At 40.9% G+C, this 19,180-nt stretch overlaps 3 protein-coding genes across 4 annotated transcripts in view; 1 reads left to right on the forward strand and 2 right to left on the reverse strand.

Moving 5' to 3' along the window:
- Positions 1 to 686, reverse strand: part of ino80 (INO80 complex ATPase subunit) — a 34,317-nt gene extending 33,631 nt beyond the window's left edge. The window contains exon 1 of one of the 2 annotated variants that reach the window (XM_068341717.1): positions 282 to 686. The gene's annotated coding sequence lies outside the window, so the exon portion shown is untranslated. The remainder of the gene's footprint in view (positions 1 to 281) is intronic. The other variant, XM_068341716.1, reaches the window with a different exon arrangement.
- Positions 687 to 1,118: 432 nt separating this feature from the next.
- Positions 1,119 to 6,107, reverse strand: vps18 (VPS18 core subunit of CORVET and HOPS complexes). The gene is made up of 9 exons (XM_068341718.1): positions 5,677 to 6,107; positions 5,420 to 5,561; positions 5,099 to 5,190; positions 4,625 to 4,875; positions 4,100 to 4,453; positions 2,730 to 3,992; positions 2,414 to 2,623; positions 2,009 to 2,245; positions 1,119 to 1,921 (listed from the first exon to the last, which is right to left on the reverse strand). The coding sequence occupies exons 1-9, from the start codon at positions 5,774 to 5,776 to the stop codon at positions 1,625 to 1,627; spliced, it is 2,946 nt and encodes a 981-aa protein (XP_068197819.1). The 5' UTR covers positions 5,777 to 6,107; the 3' UTR covers positions 1,119 to 1,624.
- A 277-nt stretch (positions 6,108 to 6,384) lies between these two features.
- Positions 6,385 to 10,386, forward strand: rhov (ras homolog family member V). Its single transcript, XM_068341719.1, has 3 exons — positions 6,385 to 7,060; positions 7,319 to 7,377; positions 7,723 to 10,386. Exons 1-3 carry the CDS (start codon positions 6,574 to 6,576, stop codon positions 8,167 to 8,169), a joined length of 993 nt encoding a protein of 330 aa, XP_068197820.1. The 5' UTR covers positions 6,385 to 6,573; the 3' UTR covers positions 8,170 to 10,386.
- Positions 10,387 to 19,180: the final 8,794 nt, after the last annotated feature.

Here is a 19,180-nt window from a genome sequence, read left to right on the forward strand (position 1 = left end):
TGAAGTATTGAAATCGGCCCTGTCTCTTTAAGGCCACCACCTCCCTGCCTAAACAATGTATAAAGATATGATACTGATTTAATAGTAAGTATTGGAACGAGATAACCACGATGCTGCCTCAGCAAGGCCCTCTGCCCGCGCCTGTCGTACGCTTTTAGCGGCCACGAGCGGAGACTCTGTTGCCTTGAGAACGAATGATCCCCATGTTTTAATTCTTTCTCCCTCCCGGCCATCTTCCCCCATTGCTCCTTCGCCATAACAACCACCATGGAGTCTCTCACCTCGGCCCCGTGTCCCCCTTTTCGTCTCTCTCTTCGCTGCTGCCGACTCACGGTTCTCTGACTCCAAAATGGCGGTTTGAGGCGCCGTGCGAGTCTGTGAGCTTTGAGTCGGCAGCAGCAGAGAGGCGGCCACTTTCTGTTACTGAGAGAGCAGAGACACGACGCCATGGCGAGGGTACAGCAAGGAGCAGGGAATGTAATCGATCACAGATAAAAGGACGTTCGTTCTCTGGTGTCTACGTAGAACTAAATATGTCAAAACATTTAAGCGGCATCTTCTTTCAAATAGAAGAACTACATATATAATGTATCCATCGTCCTGGACTGTAAATGTCTAACGAAACATATTCTTCGGTGGATTTCGATATCGATTAGTAGAGCCTGCCTATTGCGAAGATTACCGAATGACGTTCTACGTCATCAGAAGGGAACTCCGTTTTAGGTATGGTGAGTTAGTTTAATATTAGTTCAATATTAGTTGTGAAAATAATATAACGCACACACATGGATATATACAGTACATATGTGAGCATGTCTGTGTTTGGCCTGGAAGACTGTGCAGAGGATCTGACCGTATCAGCACGAGGATTATAATTGTTTAGATCCAAATAATTATGCTTGTCAGTGGCTTCAAACAAAAAGCTCATTTGAGACATCTTAATTCCTTTATACCTCGTAAACATCGCCTTGCCTTTATCACGCTTCATCCTTCCAATGTGCTTTTTCATGAGCCCCCAGGAGACGATAGCCAAGATGACTTGATTCATCATAGTAGTCGTTCCTTTAAAACCTGTTATACTTTCCAACAACCAGAGTAATCAATACTGACAAGCAACATGTTTGCAAATCAATGAACAATGTTTTAATCTACGACATACATTTTAACATATTTAATAAAAGACTTGAAAGATGGAATGCCTGAACCGAAAAAACAAAATGATATTGTTCGAGTGAAGCTGATTTTTCCAGGAGACGAAGCAAGTGCATGGTGTGATGTAGTTAATAAATTAATAGTGCAGTTATTCAGTTCTGATTCCAGATATGAACATTTTCTATCAGAGATTTAGGCACATTGTGTGCACTTGTACATCCTGGGAAATCCTGTCACAAAACCATAACATCTCATTTACTACATACAGCGAAAGTGCAAATGTTTTTAAACCAGTGTAACATGGTGCCAAAAAACTAAGTGTGCTCTGCAGAGAACTGAGGCTGATGCAGTTTTCAACAGTAGGCACGGCCAACAGGCGATCAAGTGAAGGTCTGTATCCACTGAATGGTTCAGTCTCAGTGGGCAGTGGGTGACTGTAATTTATTTATTTTTAAACTGAGAGAAAAGTCATTCATAACCAGCTGGATTTCTCATCCTCGAATTTCTGTGGATCAATGAAAGGTTTATCAATGGACTTAATTATCAATTCACCACAGTACACGCATTCGGATGCAATTATGTCATCAATGTCTGATTTGACGTGTTCGCGGCTTGCGCCCGTGTTGCTCTTTCCCAAGCTGGAAGTGTCTCCTTCGTCCTTAGCCGATGGACGGTGGCGTGATTTGGAGGATTGGGTTGTTGCAGCCAGCTTTTTCTGCAGCTCCTCCAGACGACTCTGCTTATAGGCCGTCAGGTGAGGGGTCACTTCCTGGAAGAAAAAAAAAAGAACATTTTGAATGTGCAGTGGTGCATAGTGGGAATGGCAAAGCAGTGTGGAAGCAACCTTGAGAGATACCTGGAAGAGGCAGTCGTAGTGGAACATGTGTCCACACAGGAACAGATAGAAGGGCCTGTTGAGCAATGGGAAGTCACAAGCAGCACATTTTTCTTGGGAATCCACTACTCCATATTTGTTCCTCATTTCCTGGATGTCTTCCCTGATCCGTTTAGCGCTCTCCGTGGCCTCTTCCATTTCCTGCTTCAGCTCGTCAATATGTTGGTTGTACTCCTCCAGAGAGCTACAAATGGCCTCCTGAGAAATCAAGATGAACACAGTGCATATTGATCATTTCATTCCTTGAAGCATTTCATCGTAGTTTTTTTTTGTTTTTAGTTTTGCTCACATCTTAATCAGTGAGATGTAATTATCTGAAGTGAATGTGTTTCTAATATCAAACATCAACACAGACATGTTACAGACCTTAAAATGGTCAATGGTGACAAAGTCTGGAAAGAAGGGTAGAATATCTTCAATCTTGAGCAGGTTGCAGCTTGACAGACAATTCATGGCTTTTTTCACATCTTTCTCCTCCTGGACCACATGGCGAGCAATTTTCAGCCAAAGCTTTTTCCTCAGCTCCTCGTCATCTTCAGGGAGGTCTGCACATGACTTGGCCAAGTCTACATCCACCTGTGGACAATAAATACAGTACAAGTTAGTTTTTTTGACTAATTCTACCACAGTTTTTGATGACTTGTACAATTCTGACCCCAAAATGATATACTGTATCACTTACTTGTAAAGCAAGATCCACTGCCTCCTCATACAACTCCATAATCCTATAAACCAGGACACAGGCCTTGCGGTATCCATGTTCTGCACACAACCTGAGGGCATACTTCAAGTCGTAGTGGATCTCTGATGCGTGAGTGCCTGCCTGCTCCAGATAACACAGCAGTGAGCCCGGCTTATATTTGGCGTACAGCGACAGCAGGTAGTTGTGGATGGCCTCTTCTGTCACAGACAGCTCATGCACACAGAACTCCATGTAGCGGATGGTTTCACTGATCTGCTGGGAGCTGCCCATGTGGCTGTAGTTCATCAGGGCTGGTATGAGCTTTTTTGGGTCCAGCCGCTTTCCCATCTGAATCCAAGCATCCACCACCTTTTTGGGAATATGTTGCATGAGGACTGGGGAGAACTTGTAGAAAAGCTTTTGATCACAGTGCTTTGAGAGGACTTCCAGAGCAGAAATATAGTCATCATGTTGGCAGTGGTGAGATATCACTCTCTCGTAGTCTTGCATGACGACTGAAAAGTAAACCATGTCTTCCATGTTGCCATGGCTGGCCAGCAGGTCGTAGATGGTGCTGCGATTGTTGAACAAGCATTCCTTGTGCTTGGAGTTGCTAAGGAACTGGCGAAACTCATCCCGGGTCTCCTGGAAGATGATGCTGTTACCATCACTCTCCAGCTGGCCTAGTCGGTTCAGGTAGAGCTCCGAGAGCCAGGTGACCAACAGGGTGATCTGCGTTCTCTCACTCTGTTTCAGATTGTTTAATTTCTTCAGCAGGAACTCCTTTAGGGCTTCCTCTTGTTTGGCTTCAATAAACTTGAGTGCTATTTCTTCAAAGTAGTTTTGGGTCAGTGCATAGCACTTGGCACTCTCAAGGTACCGTTTGTTCTGGAAGCAGTGCTCAGCTTCTTTAGCTAGCACTTTGTCCATGCACTCTGGACGGTCGCGGCAGTACTCCTTGGCCAGATCAAACTTATTCATGCTCATGTACATCTGCCAGACATCTCTTGACTCACGCTGGATGTGGTAACGGAAAACTGCCCTCTCAGTGTAGATCCACACCAACCCACCAACCGGATCCTTGATCATTTTCTTAAGGGTACCGAATTTATCTGGGAAAACATCCTCAAATACCACCTGACCATTCAGAGTACAGATGGCTTTAACTCGGTCACACAGTAGCAGCAGGAAGTGGAACTGTGTCAGCACAATGGAGATGGGCTTGTTGGTGTTAAGATCAATGTCAGGGGTGTACTCCCACACCTGTTGTATCACGAGGGAGACAAAACATGGAGAAAGTCTGTTACATGAATATAAAGACAAAAAGAATGGGAGAGTGTAGAAGTAATCAATGCTGAAAGAACATTTACCTGCACATCACTCAGCAAAGAATCAAGTCTGACATAGTCTAACTGACCATAAAGAACTCCGTTGCCCATCATCCAGGCGAATGACTTAGGAGAGGTGCGAAGCTTCGAGGTGTAGAAAGCGATCTCACTGTGGCCCATGTTGACTGGGAACTCCTGGAAACTGGGCAGCAGGTCCTGGTTCTGGCTGAAGATGGAGCTAAAGCCTTGCTGCTCTGACCCCTCGGCCACCTTACCAACAAACTGGTACAGGCGCTTGCGGGTGGTGGCAATGATGAAGTACTTGTTTTCAAGGCCTCGTTCTACCTCCAAGCAACACACTGGTGCAGGCCTCCCATCCTCCTCCAGGGAATGCACCTGACCCGGGAAGGGACTTTTGGTTTATTTGCATATTACAAATAAAAAATGAAACATTGCTTGTGGTTTTGATTATCATACAGTAATGTGGAAGGCACAATATAACAATGTATATTGGAACTTGATATAAAATTAAAAACTAAACATAACAGAAGAGCACATGTCTTGGACCTGTCTGAAGTACTGGTCTGGATTGGTGTTGAACAGGCTCCCCTCCGTTGCAGAGATCTCAGCTTCGAAGATGATACCGTGACCGGTTCCCACCAGGATGGGTCCGGTGTTGGTCTCATTGCCCAGCAGCTTGTTCCAGCCTACGCTCTCGATGAGGTGGCCTCTCCAGCGGGACAGACTGCGCACTTTCTGAGTGTTCCTGTTTAAGTACAGACACTCACTGGTGCTCAGGCTGATCAGCAAATGGGAACCTGCCGTGGAGGAACATGGGTTTAGTGGCTGGCAAGAATTTCAGAACACTGTAATAAAAAATAGTAAATCAATATGCATTAAAAAAGCATGGTATAAAATAATGTAATGGATGGCATGAAAAGCTAAGTAAATCACTCTGTTGAATAATATTTCTGGTTCTAATTGTGGTCTGTGTGCAGAGTTTTAAAATGTAAATCTGAATAAACATTGGGTTCTTCTCACCAGTGGGGTCCAGGAAGAGTTTATGGACTTTACTGTCATCTTTCCTTCCCAACTCAATCTGATTAAGCTGATCTGGCTTCCCCAAGTCAATCCTGGACGGAACACAACGTTACAGATTAATATCAGTACTACCATTCACTGTTGTTTCTCTAGAGGCTCCAATAAAAAGCATCCAACAATAAAAACTTCCTTTTGGCTTGCATCCAACAATAGATGAGTACTAATCAAAGTACTGTACAATCAGTGACTCAGAGTGAATTAAATCCAAGTAACAGTAATTGTCAACAGTGACTTTAGAGCGTTTATGATGGCGGGATTTGCCTTTGCAGGGTGTCCTTCCCCAGACTCATGCAGAGCTGGTTGTGGCAGACAGCGAGATGGTTTATCTTCTCAGGCGGTGTAAAATCGATCCTCTGCTTATTGAATATGGGCTTCTCTTCCTCAAGTCTCACGTTCACAAAGCCTAATGTTCGTCAAAAGTATAGTAAGGTCAGTGAAAGCACAGAGTCAACAAAAGGAGTGTATTTGCTTTACCATCCTCAAAAGGTAATTGTTTTATCTTCAAGAGGCCGACCTACCTGAATGAGTTATACCGATGTTGGTGGACAACCGGCTGTGTTGCTGCGCACTTCGCCTGGTGTTTTGTGAGTCCTCGTACTCATCAAGAATCGAAGCCATGTTTTGAATTTGCCGAATTTCACCGTTTAATATCCCTACTTAATAATAAATTCAAAAGCGAGCATAAAACGTTATCAAATCAACAATGACATGGCTAAACAGCTAGCTAGCTCGCTATCGTAATTTAAAAGCCGACGCAAGCGCGACTCATACTTCTTCTTTACGCCTGCGCCTTAGCAAGCGAGATAAACAATATGTTTACACGATACAACCCATGTTAAAATGTGGTATTTAAACTATTCATGCTATCATCACAGCTAGCTTAGTTTCCGATTGTAAGACACAGGGTGGACCCGTACCCGGACGATCAGGTGACAGACGATCATGTGATCACATTCGGTGTCGTGTTCGTTGTTCACCACTAGAGGGAGCAGCTTGATCAACATTAAATACTGTAGCTTCTAATAGATTATTGTACAGTACAGTACAGTATTTTGTAGTTTACAAAACTGTCATGAAATTTCAAATCCCATGCTCGTTACCTATCTATTTGCATTCCAAACTTTGATTTCTTCAATGCGCAAATTTCTTGCTTGCAAAATCTGTTCATATATACAAATCCATCCTTTTTTTTTCTTCTTTTTTTAAAAAAGAAATGTTGGCTTGGGACAGTGGCTCCAATTCGTTTTCTGTCATAACTTGAGAAGCCTACGGAGGTTTCTAACCCCCCCTTCCAGTGGCTCAATCCTTTCATCATAATTGGGCAGCAACTTGGCATACTCTAATAAAAAATAATCCACATGTAATTTTGGTACAGTGCTAACACGATAGAATCGGCAAACATTTATTTTCCCTAGATGAAGAGAAGCCATTCGCCTTGGTGTCATTCTAAACTTCACCTACTTCTTACCTATCCTGCCCCCTTCAGCCCCGCAGGGCGCATCTCTTGTCTCGGTGGGCGTGTCTATGCAAATCACAACCTGTCAGACTACAAACTACTGTGGAGCGTCCCGACTCGCACGTCAGTCAGAGGAGTACAGGCAGCCAGAAGTAACGTGACAGCCTCGCCGTGGGTATCTAAACCCACGACCGTCAGAGCGGAAGCGAGCCTGATTCCCACGTTTCATGCGCCGCTCGACATGCCACCAAACATGGATTACTTTTACCACGAGTCCCGAGTTCCTTCTGCCTGCGGGCTGACCCGGGAGGACGAGCTGGACCCTGAAGTCATCAGCTGCATGCTGGTCGGTGACGGAGCCGTCGGGAAGACCAGCATGATTGTCAGCTACACCTCTAATGGATACCCGACAGAATATCAACAGACGGGTTTTGACGTCTTCTCCGGTGAGGGATTCTTTATTGAATTTTGACTTTCAGCATTTTTTTTTTTCTGAAAGAGCGGCAGTTGCATTTGTGGAGTCAGTTTCAGTGTAATCTAGTGTGATATGCTGTAGTTGTTGCTGACATATTTGATTGGCTGAACTTTAAACTTGCCATGACATATTTTAGCTTTCAAACGTAAATATATTAGAAAATTTACTACTATATAACTAAAAGGATGTGTACCCACACTGACTGATTTATATACCTGATTTCTAACAGGGCAGGTCCAAGTAGAGGGTTCTCCAGTGAAAGTCCAGCTTCTGGACACTGCTGGACAGGTAAGACTTGTTTTGTATATAAATCATTACAACCACCACTACATTGTTTCTGCTAGGTCCCTGTAGTCACTTGTAGTTTTCTGTTTGTGAATTATGAGGTCACTGTCTCAAGTTAAAATCTGAACTTTCAGAATCCCCACCATTAACACCTTTACTCAGGTTAACTCAGACATGGCTTTGCTTTCTCTAAAACACAACTCAGTAACTATATCTCATTCTGGATGTTATTGAATGATCCTATCCAGACACTTTATTGTGTCAGTGTTCTTCTCTGTTCGATCTGTCATGTCTGAACAAGGCTTTATGACACTGACGTAAGCTTTACTCTATTTGTGTTTCATTCAGGAAGAGTTCGATGAATTCAGGGCTTTCTCTTACGCCCACACGGATGTCTTCCTCCTGTGCTTCAGCATGGTCAACCCCACTTCATTTCACAACGTCACCAAGAAATGGGTCTCAGACATCAGGTCTCATAACCCATCCTCCCCAATTGTCCTCGTTGGGACCCAGTCAGACCTTTTACTGGACGTGAATGTCCTCATCAACTTGGACCGATGTAATGTCAAGCCAGTACTGACCTCCAGAGCGCGTAACATGGCGCAAAAGATCAGGGCTACAGACTACATAGAGTGTTCATCCCTCACACAAAAGAACTTGAAGGAGGCGTTTGATGCGGCCATCTTCGCCGCTATTAAGAACAAAGCCCGCAAGAGCAAGAAAAGGAGATTTTCTGACAGAGGAACAAAAGCTTTCTCCAGGTGTAGCTGGAAGAAATTCTTCTGCTTCATCTGAACCCATTAATAGACTCTGGGTTGTGGACAACATTCTTAATTTATTAAAATATTTTAGTTTTCTTTTGGGCACAGCTATCATCAGTGACCTGTAAAATAATTTGTTGTTTATGTCTGGGATACCAAAATCTGCGAGGGATATTTTAACACAAGCTCTGACTGCTGGGAATGAACATCTAGAGACATCAGAGAGGATTATGGGTCTGATTTAATGCCCCAGCAGGCAGATTTAGGGCAGCAATGTTGTTTGCATCATATTCAAATGTTGGATTGTCTCAGGAAGACGGAGAGAAAAAAAAGACAACATATCCTCCAGTTTGAAATCAAAATTGACTTTACATATCCAGGATGGGACATCATGTAAATTTGGAGAATTTGCATGGTGTGATTTGCTGCTAGCTGCAGCGTTCAATGTAAGCGTGAGAGAGAAACAGAAAGCACCAGTGCTGCCTTCACCCATATGGGTGTCAGCTACTTCTTTGTTGTGCTTCTGGCTTCAGCAGTGTTTTCATATGGAGCTGCTGCAGAGCCAAGTGCCAAACTCTGACCTGTGTGTGAAAGCTGCCCTGCCTGATTTTGACACCATCATCCAGGCTTCAATTAGCCTCAGCACCTCGGACCTGTATGTTTAATTTAAATTGCTTCGTGTGATTCAACACCTGTTAAAATGAAGCACAGCAAGGCGGCTTGTTCTTAACAACTCCAGTATTCCCCTTCATTTTCTATATTCCTCTCCTAAGGTGAGAGGTCATATGGGAGTGGTAATCTTTGACTTTTTGTCTTCATGTCAGGCTGCATCTGTGAAAGCAAGCACTGTTGGAGCTTTTTCTCGCTCGCAGGTCCTCCCTGAATCCGTCAGCCCTGCCTTTGTTACCCACCCTTCTTTGTTTGTTTGTTCAATACACTCCTTATTGCCCCAATAGCTCATTGTGCACAGATGGAGAATACAAAACTGCCTCTGTTTGAATCCAAGTGTTAATTAATCAGCCTCGACTTAAAGAACCAGTGTCTGTGATATTGAGTTTCATATGCACTACAGTGTGTCTATGTGGTGGATGTAAAAGCTTTGTTATGCTTCCTATGGAAGTAAATGATTCTGTTTTTTTTAAAACAGGTCATCCTTCATGTTTCTTAATGTTCGTGTTTATGAAATGTAAGATACGATGTGAATTTTTAAATGTACTAATGTACGCCACAAGCATTTTGTATCAACAACTAGATGGATGAATGATACTTTATTGATTCTGAAGGAAATTTGGGATGTCACTATGTCAAATTATTCATCTCAAATTTACCATCTTCTCTAACCTGTGTGTCTTTTTACATGTCGGAGTGATGCGATGCAAATAAATGAAGTTCATTTATATCGCCTGTGTTACAAGTATTTTTAGAACACCTCACACTGTGATGTTAATGCATGTGTAATTCACAGCCAGTCACTCAAGCTTGATATTCACAGGAAAGCTACGAAGAGTAAGAAGCATTGAACACTGTTCTCTGCAGGGAATCGAACAATCCAACACATCACTCCAGGAACAGTTCCTGAAACATCTCTATGTCTAAAGACATGATAGGTAACCTCTGCCCTCCAGCCATGATCCGGGTTGATCTATTCTTATGCAATCCACATGACTGCATGGCAGGGGGTTCTTCAGTGCTTCACTGTGACTGATTGTCGCATCTGATTGGGCCTTTTTTAAAAATGCAACAGACGAGAGAGTGTCAGTCACCTGAGTGATGGAATCACATGCTCTGATTGAGAATAAACAGCCATGTTGTGCTGATGCGTCACAACACTGATGTGTACAAGACATCATTGACTTCACTGTAAGAGGTATACATGGGAAAATTGTGTTTGGTAAAAAAAGACAAACAGGAGAGGTCTTTATGTAGTGAACATCACAGTGAGAGGGGCTAAAAAACACTTCTGCCAGCCTCATACCACTCTGGTTCAGAACAGCGAGGATGAGTCATACATGAGTAAGAGGATAAAAAGCACATTCTCATCCCAATACATCAGCAATCTGTTTACCATTTGTCAATGCACTGTCCATTACCCAGTCATGTGTCAGTGGTCTGTTTGAGCAACAGATATCATTGAACTGACTTGAATAAGGGCAGCTTAGAAACTGTGTTCACGAAGACAGGAACTAGTGTTTCATCACTGACACAAATTAAAATTATGAGTAAACTTAATTTTTTCACCAAAGAGGCTGAAATGTCCTTCAGGGATTAAAGGAGATCAAAACAGACATAAGACAAGGGTGATTATTGAACAATCACTAGTTAGCTCCGAGGATGACTTGAGTGAAGTCCGAAACAACACACTGTTTCGGTCAATGAGTTAATGAGTATTATAAATATATCTGTGTAAGGGCACTTCATTATGTAGTTTACAGCAGTTTGCCCAGAAGTGGACAAATAGCCTGAGTCTGAAGGTTTAATCAAATCACTACTCCTGATTTTGTAAATGAAATGCTGTTCTGTGAAAATCAAAATGCAGGTCAAAAGGAGGGTAATGGAAGCAAATAAATTATCATACACACAGACACACAAATTTATTTCAGATTGAAAACAAATTGTGAAATTTTATTATTATTTAATGTATTGAAAACACCTAAGTCTTTATCAGCACCAATTTCTATTTGACCTCCAGGTAAAGTGAGTCTGATGGTCTGATTAAGCTGTTGCTTGTTCTCAACATGTCTGATCATTCAATTGTTTGCCTTTCTTCTCTTCCCTGTTGCACCACTAAATCTTGTCGAATTTTTCTGAAAAGCGTGAGAAAAGCTGTCATGACAAAGAAAAATGATGTAGAAAGTTAAAGAGATAAGATAAAGGAATTAAGTGAAATGATCCTGTAAAGATATTTGAGCTCACAGATATCTAAGGGCTCAGGAAGAGTTGAAGAAATAGGGTCACTTTTAAATAAAAAGTTTACACAATATCTACAGTTAGCAAATCACGCCAACCTAATAATCCTCTTAACGTTCAGTAAAAGATGAATTCAAGAAATGTCACGTCAGATACACGTGAAAGTGATGCAAACAAAGACACTCATACGAGCCCGGCTGTCAACACACTTGTTGAGCAATCACGTAGTCCACGTAGGACAGGATTTGTGTTCCCAGGAGTTCAATGAAATCTTCTTTCTCCTCCCTCTTCTCATGGTTAGTCATGTTTTGTTTTTTTCTCATATCCGCTTAGCACTGGTCCTCCTTACAGGATCCCCGACTTTTACTGATTGTGTCAGGAGTAGTCAGCCAGGTCTTCCTCTGGCTCAGAGCCAGTTTCGCTGTTGCTGGGTTTCAGTGTAGCTGAAGATTGGCAAGGAGGCCTGGGAATCAGCAGGTGCACCGACAGGTCCGCCTGGCTGGTGACAAAGACTGTTGGCTCACTGCTGCTGCTCCTCGGCCATCAAAGCTGGCAGTTTTGTTCTGTTGTGCTTTGTGGGGCACTGCTCACAGGTTTTTATTATAAATGCAAATTTGCAGGACTGACATTCATGTGTTTCTTGTAATCTGCAGCAGATATGATGTCTTCAAAATTAAGGTAAAATATAGAAAAGACAAAACATTACAAAAAAATAATTAATTTTGTCATTTATTGATAAGCAAGTCAAAGCTTTAGCCAACAGATCTTAAACAAACATGTCATGGCACTAAAGCAGGGCTGATCTTTTTACTCTGAGAGTCAACATGCTTTCCTAATTGACTACACAAGTCTGTTGATTCAAAAAAAAAAAAAAATCAAAACATAAACTGTCAGTTTCGGTGTCAAGCAAAGTCGGTGAGAATCTGACTGGGACTGTGCCTGGAGGCAACAACGATAATTTTGTCCCACAGTCAACAGCTTTAGCTCACCTCAATGAATCAGGACGACACTCGTGCTTAGTAGAGAACAAGACGGTCAAAAAACAGCCTGTAAAGAAAGATCTCCAGTAGTGGATCAGGTCAGGTCATTTTTGCAGGACTTTCATGTCTTTTCAAGGGTACGAAAACCACCTATTTTCATTTTATGTTTTCAGTTTTCACCATCGTGTAGTCTCAATCATCAAGGGACACAATGAGCTCACAGTGACTGCTGACCACACATGATTAAAGTCATTCACAGTAACGTACATGCCACTCTAAAAGCACTTAGCGCTTAGATGAGCACCTCAGACATGCCTTTTCACTACCAATGATGTCACTGATGACCCAAAGACACACAGGTCCAGCTCTTCGCAGGTCAAATGTCACCCGGTCAGCTTCTATTACGTTCTTCTAATCATGCTGCGAGCTTCTTTGTTGATGATGATTTTATCCTTAAAGTACCGTCAATAGAGGCACAAAAAGTAAGCATATTATAATAAAGTTCACTTGGGACCAAAAATTGCAAGAGCACTACTGACTGTGGTGCTTTTAGCTGCTCTTATAGCACGGATTTACAAAAAGGAATAACTGATTTGTGACGCAGGCTAACATCAGATAAAGATTTACTTCTTGTACAAAACTGAAGATTCAGGTATTAATGTTTGGCTATTCATAGAAAACATATTACTCCACAGAATTTCACTGCAATTGTCATTCTTTTGAATTATTGCGTCATGTTAGTCCTGAAAGTTAGATTTCCCTTTAAAACACAAAATAAAATCTGCCTGGTTTATTTTGTACTGCTATTTGAAGATATTTGGAGGATTTTAATGTTGCACATTAATGAAGCCTTAAAATTCTTTCATTTGTTTTGAGTAATTGTCCATTATTGGATTAATGTAGTAATTTCTTTATTTGTTGTTTACACAGGATAATTTAATCTTGTTTATTGGAAATTTCTAAACCCTTTCAATTGTAGGATGCTGATATTTTTTCTGTGAGGTTAATCCAAGGTAATCTTAGTATGAGTGATGGTTTGCTCACTAAGGGTTTTACAATCTTATCTACTAACTGTCCACTATGTGGGTCTCTGTAAACTCATCATTCATCTGATAATCAGTTAAATTGTGTTAATAGAGTGGGAGTGACTTGTGTCACTTAACCCTCAGGGACTTATTTAAAAAAACTACACACATTACCTACACACACATGTTTTTTCTTTCAATGCATCAGATCTTTTCCATTACTTCAGATCTATCCATAGATATAAAGATTATTATATAATTTCTATTTTTTTTATATATGTTTATATGGAATTTGCCATTAGAACCCTGTGTTTCTTTCAATGGAAAAACACAAAATATGGAATATTTCCAAGTTGGTGCACAGTTTAATACTTCTGATAAAGATATTACAACTATTGGATGGAGGTTTTTGCAAATGTGTAAACACAGACAGTGGGACTGTGTCTGGGTTGTGGGGTGATTTTGGGGTCATTGTCTTGCTGCGACAATGAAGATCATGTTTCATTAAAACTTGTCAGTATTATTGTACTGTATATAGTAATATACCGTTTATCATATATAATTAATTATATAATATAATGATATAATAATATAATATAATTATATATTATATAATATATAATTACATAATATATATACAGTACATACAGTATGCTTATAGTATATGAAAAATATGTAATTATAATGGGAGTCAATTGACCATTTTTGACCATTTTAGGTATTGTCTGTACACAGTGAAAATCTGCTATTCTATACACTTGGGCCCAAACAGTGCCCTAGGGTTAAAAACCCTCCTTCTGATCAGATTTGACGTAATCTATCAGTGTTGACCAAGGCTTAATGTCTTCTTTAGGGACTAAGATTCATGATCGGCATCAGCATGTAGTGTAGGATAAACATTGGCTATAGGCAGGGTGCGATTTGTCAAAAAAGCAAATTGCTGATATTAATAATTAAAGTATTCAGAGCTTGACTTCTTAAAGAGAAGAAGAAGATAGTCAGATAAATTAGAACTATGTCAGAGTTTTAGATCTGTAGTTTTAAAGAAGTGACAGTTAGCCATGATTGGAGCCAAAACTGAATGTTGTTTTACATATGAGTCTGGAAGTCTGTCATTTGATTGGTTGTGAATCTGTGTGTTGGGTGTGTCTACTTTTGGGAATCAAGGGTGTGAGGTGTTCTCACAGTGGTGCTGGGGTGTGGTGGTATATATGTGTGTGTGTGTGTGTGTGTGTGTGTGTGTGTGTGTGTGTGTGTGTGTGTGTGTGTGTGTGTGTGTGTGTGTGTGTGTGTGTGTGTGTGTGTGTGTGCGTGTGTGTGTGTGTGTGTGTGTGTGACGGGGGGGGGGGTGACATGACACTCATGGTGGCAGAAGAGCAAGTGAGGACATGATGCAAGTCAATACAGCCCCTTTGGAACAGATGCACATATGTACATGTGCATGTGTGTATACAGACAGCCAGACACACACACACACACACACACACACACACACACACACACACACACACACACACAGATGTGCACACACGCACACTCAGACAGACACACTCACACACTCAAATGATAAATGACCATAAGGTCAGAAATTCTGCTGAACATTCGGGTAAACTCGGGACGGGCAGACGCTGGTGACTCTCTGCCAACACATTAAGGAGTCTCACGGCTTCGTGACAATGGATATTGTGTGTTTCAGTCAGAGTGATAAGGTGTGTCTGGACTTGTTCAGCAGAGAGCGACTGGTTATTGTACGGTTACTCAGTGTAAATCGTCTTACTCAGCCTGAATGTGTCACAGTCAAAGGAGATTGTGAGATGTCTTCATTAGGTAAAGTTCATGTCCATCAGTGTGAACCTTCCAACAATTAATGAACTTCTCTCCTTTTGAAATCAGATGTATCAAATGTGATTGGATAGTCTTAAAAATCTGCTACCTCTTTAAAAACTGTAGGATTTATATGCAAAATTTTGATCCATGCTTTTTAACATACTAAAATTACATGAAATTAAACAGGGTCTGGTTCAAGACCAGCGGGGACCAAAGTGGAAACTGGTAGTGGTGCCAGTTCACCTCCTGAGCACTGCAGGGGTGCCCTTGAGCAAGGCATCAAAACCCAACAGAGTCTTTGTGTGTGTAATACATGGTGGAAAATTCATATTTACCTCTCAAACATGAAAATTTCAATTTTCCTATGTAACTAAGTGATAAAGTCAGTAAACTTACTGTATTCCTGAAACACCAGACCTTATCTTTAATCCTAAATAGTACAGATCAATAAAGTGTTCTGTTCTTTGTCTTAAAGTTTGACGTTTTAGGAATACAGTATGTTTACTGACTTTCTCAGTAACATAAGAAGATCAAGACTCTTGTGTTTGAAAGATAAATATGAACTTTTCTTCATCAGCTGTGAGTTTAGAACACAGAGGGAACATTCTCTTTTGGACAAAACAGGATTGTTATACCTTCATTATGTCTCACTCTTCCCTACAAACATTACAAAGGTTTCACAGGCTGCTCCATGCTTGATGCTTAATGCTAGATATTTTTATTAGACAGTCCTTATAGACTGATGGGGTTATGATTAGATTCTATAGATGCTACAGGTCATCTCAACAACCTAAAACTCTCCTTCACAAGGTTTCGCAGCCTGTTGTATGTTTGTATAAAGCAATGATAATCTGCATCACCATATGATTACACATCTAATAATACAAGACAGTGAGAAAGGGTTAATAAATAAATGAGTTGAAAATTTCTGAGAAAAATTAAGAATTATAAGACGAGATTCACATTTGGAGTCATACCTCTACAGAACATGATTTATTGTGACTCTGCAAACAGCATTGCTATGAACACCATGATTGTGACATCTTCTGAGCATGTATGTGGTGAGCATAAACTGTTCCAGGACAAATTGCCTGAGTTCTTTTGAGAAACGTAACTCTTCTGCAAAAGTGCCCCTGTGACAAGAGAAACCTGTTGAGGAGTTTCACGCTGATAACAAAAGAAGGCCTCTGACACAAATCTGTTTTACGACCTTCCAGAGACTGTGGCATTGGCTGCTGCCTTCAGGTAAACCCAGCAGTCTTGATCATGATCTAAAGTCATTTTCTTTCAAAACATTACATGCCCAAAAAGATAATGCATTCTTATCCTTGGCCAATAGTCCAGTCCATTGTCTGTGAGGTGTGATGTCATTTGGCGTGTGGACTTTGTGCCTCTTACGTGTTCTGTAGTAACTAAAGGGAACATCTGACTAAGTGACATAGAATCCTGAAATTCACATCTCCGCAGCAGCTGATTGTAAGGCAAGCATACTGTATTTATTCTTGACACACACCTCTATAGGCCTGTCTATTATCAGGAAACCCCTGTCATTAGAATAGTCATTGTTGAAACGGAAGCGTTAGGGTGATTCACAAAGTTTAAGATGTGGTTTTGGAAAAAACAAAACAAAAAAACCCACATTCTGGAATGAATGATGTCACTAAACAATCCAACAAGTTGCTGTTCTTTAATTAAATCAGCAACTTCCCCCTTATAAACACAGGAAAATAAAGAAACCAACAAACATAAATGGTTGTTTTGAAGTGAAGGAATAAGAGCTCCCATCACAAAGCAGTGGAATATGACAGAAATGACAGGTAGAGCGATGTGACTGCACAAACAAATGATTTATACCCAATATTAGTAAAATGCGCAGATATAATATGAAAATAAAATTTGAATGGCAGTTTCAATCAACTGTTGATTATACATACAGGTACTTAATAATTATACACCCCAATGACAATGGCTTGGTTCTTGTCTATGGAAGCAAACAGAGAAAACGGATGTGTGTTTGCAGTGTGTGTATGTGTGTGTGTGTGTGTGTGTCAGCTGTCCTGACGGACCAGTAGAGCCGGCTCCTCTCTATCTTATCTCCCGCCAGCTGGTCTGTTGAGTTTGTCTCACTTCCCACACGCTTAGCCGGTGACGTTTTGCGAAATATTGAGTTTCATGTGTTTCGTTGGACGTTTTTAAAAATTTATTTGAATTCAAACTGTCTGGAAGGTGATGTGAAGACATTTTGGCAGCCTCACTTTTGAAAATTTTAAAGCAGTAATATATGGAACCATGATCCATGTAAAACAATCTCAGAGAATATCAATACTTATATATGAATAATAATTCAAAGGTCCCAAATCATATTTAATTTGACATTTGGAAGCACTCGATTATTTGAGAGGGAGTTTAAAGCTTTTCTTACGTATTACAGTATTCTATGATGATGAAGAAGAAAAATGAATTAAAATTGCATGTGCTTTATTTCCCTATCATGGATTTTCCCATGGTGACTTGTAGCAGCTACAGCGTCAGTGGATTATGTTACCAACAACGTCCTCAAAAGAGTTTGAAGTGTTCCTTTGTGTTAAGACCGGTTCTACAATACTGCTCCGCTGATGAGGCTTAACCACCTACCAGCAGCCTTCTTTGCTGCTGTTAACGTGAACACAATCCACTTAGGATTGGACACGACTGAGGTTAAACCATTAAATAATTTAGTTTGCGCTGAATTTGAACATGTGTAGATACTGGAGTACGTGTCAGGTACGGAAAATCTGTCAAAATGTTCACCGACAGTGTTTTAGTATCAGAATTGTCTTGCAAGCACTAATTCTATACATTATCTTTATAGCTCTCTTCTCCTTTAGTCACTACATTAACATCTTCTTAATTAATAAAAGAGAAACATTCTTTTTTTGGCAGAGAGGTTGTTGGTGACAAAGAAGAGCAATGAGGCTTAACTTCAATGACAGTGACTGGGAAAACCCTAACGTTAGTGGGCTATGCTTGGAGATTCAAATCCAAACAATCATCAAGTTACACTTGTCTCTATGTACGACAGGTGGATGGGAAAACGGACACATTTCAAACAACATGGCCCCGCTGTCTTTTCTTCTCCCTCAATAAGCAGGAATAATAAGACAGACACAAATAGGGTAACAAATATTGTTGTTGTGTATTTTCTTTCAAATTCATCTCATTGAACTCATCCTGCACATCAGAATAAAACTTTCATACTGTGGACGTGTGAGTTCACGTGATTTATTTTCAAGTTGTGTGTGTGTGTGTGTGTGTGAGAAATAGGGGGGGGGGGGGCACAGCAGGGGTTAAAAGGTTGACTCCCCATCTCAGCAGGGCTCCAATCCCTCAGCTGAACTATCAGGTTCTTACACACAGTTCAATGACTTCACACCTCCACCATTTGGATAACAGAAAAAAACAAACATGAAATTTGAGTTTAATGAAGTAATACATGGAGTCCAGTGTCATTTCTTGAGTAAGAGAACTACTGCGATCCCAGTGTCTATTAATAGAGGTAATTAATAGCCCACTGCTCGACCCACTGAGTTGAGAGAAGCTCTCTCTGTTTTCGATAAATCTCCTTGCCACCTGTGGTTTGCACTGGGTGGGAGTGGAGGTCGCTGGTTTATGAGGTCTGTTCCATTGCCCTGAGGTGTCACTCCAGGTTACAGGGTTTTTTTTCTGTGTGGGTCCTGGCTGTTTCACACCTCCAGGAGGGACAATTATCCTGTCAGAGTGTCTGTCTTCACAGCAGCAGAGCACTTCACTCAGTGAAAATCACACCTTCCTGCTTGTTTAGTTGGCCTGTGGAGGACGGGGTTCACATGCAGGTCTGAGTGGGACACAGATCTGCATGGGCTCTGACCTTAAAACAGTGAACAGAGAACCATTAAACTTTCATCTTATTATTCCAGATGGTTTAGGAGTAGTGACCATACAGCATTCTGATAGGAAGAACTTTGGCTCCTTGTTGAAACTACTCACATCATCCTCTATGATAAAATCCATCTCACTTAAATTTACCTGTACATGAATGTCATGATAAAGATGAACCATCAGGTATAAACTCACTCTTAAGGATTATTTGTGGCAAGAATCTACGGCAACAAAATTCTTGTAATTTTGTTGCCGCAGACTTGATTTTACATCCTGTACATATAGGGTCTTCAACTTGATGAGTGAGATAACCTCAAGTAACATTTCTGAAACCAGATCTATTAACTAAACAAGTGTCAGACAAAGACGGTAGAGATGTGGATTGATGTAGTTATGAGGAACTGAATAT

This window comes from Antennarius striatus, chromosome 19, assembly GCF_040054535.1.
Source record: "Antennarius striatus isolate MH-2024 chromosome 19, ASM4005453v1, whole genome shotgun sequence".
Lineage (NCBI taxonomy): Eukaryota > Metazoa > Chordata > Actinopteri > Lophiiformes > Antennariidae > Antennarius > Antennarius striatus.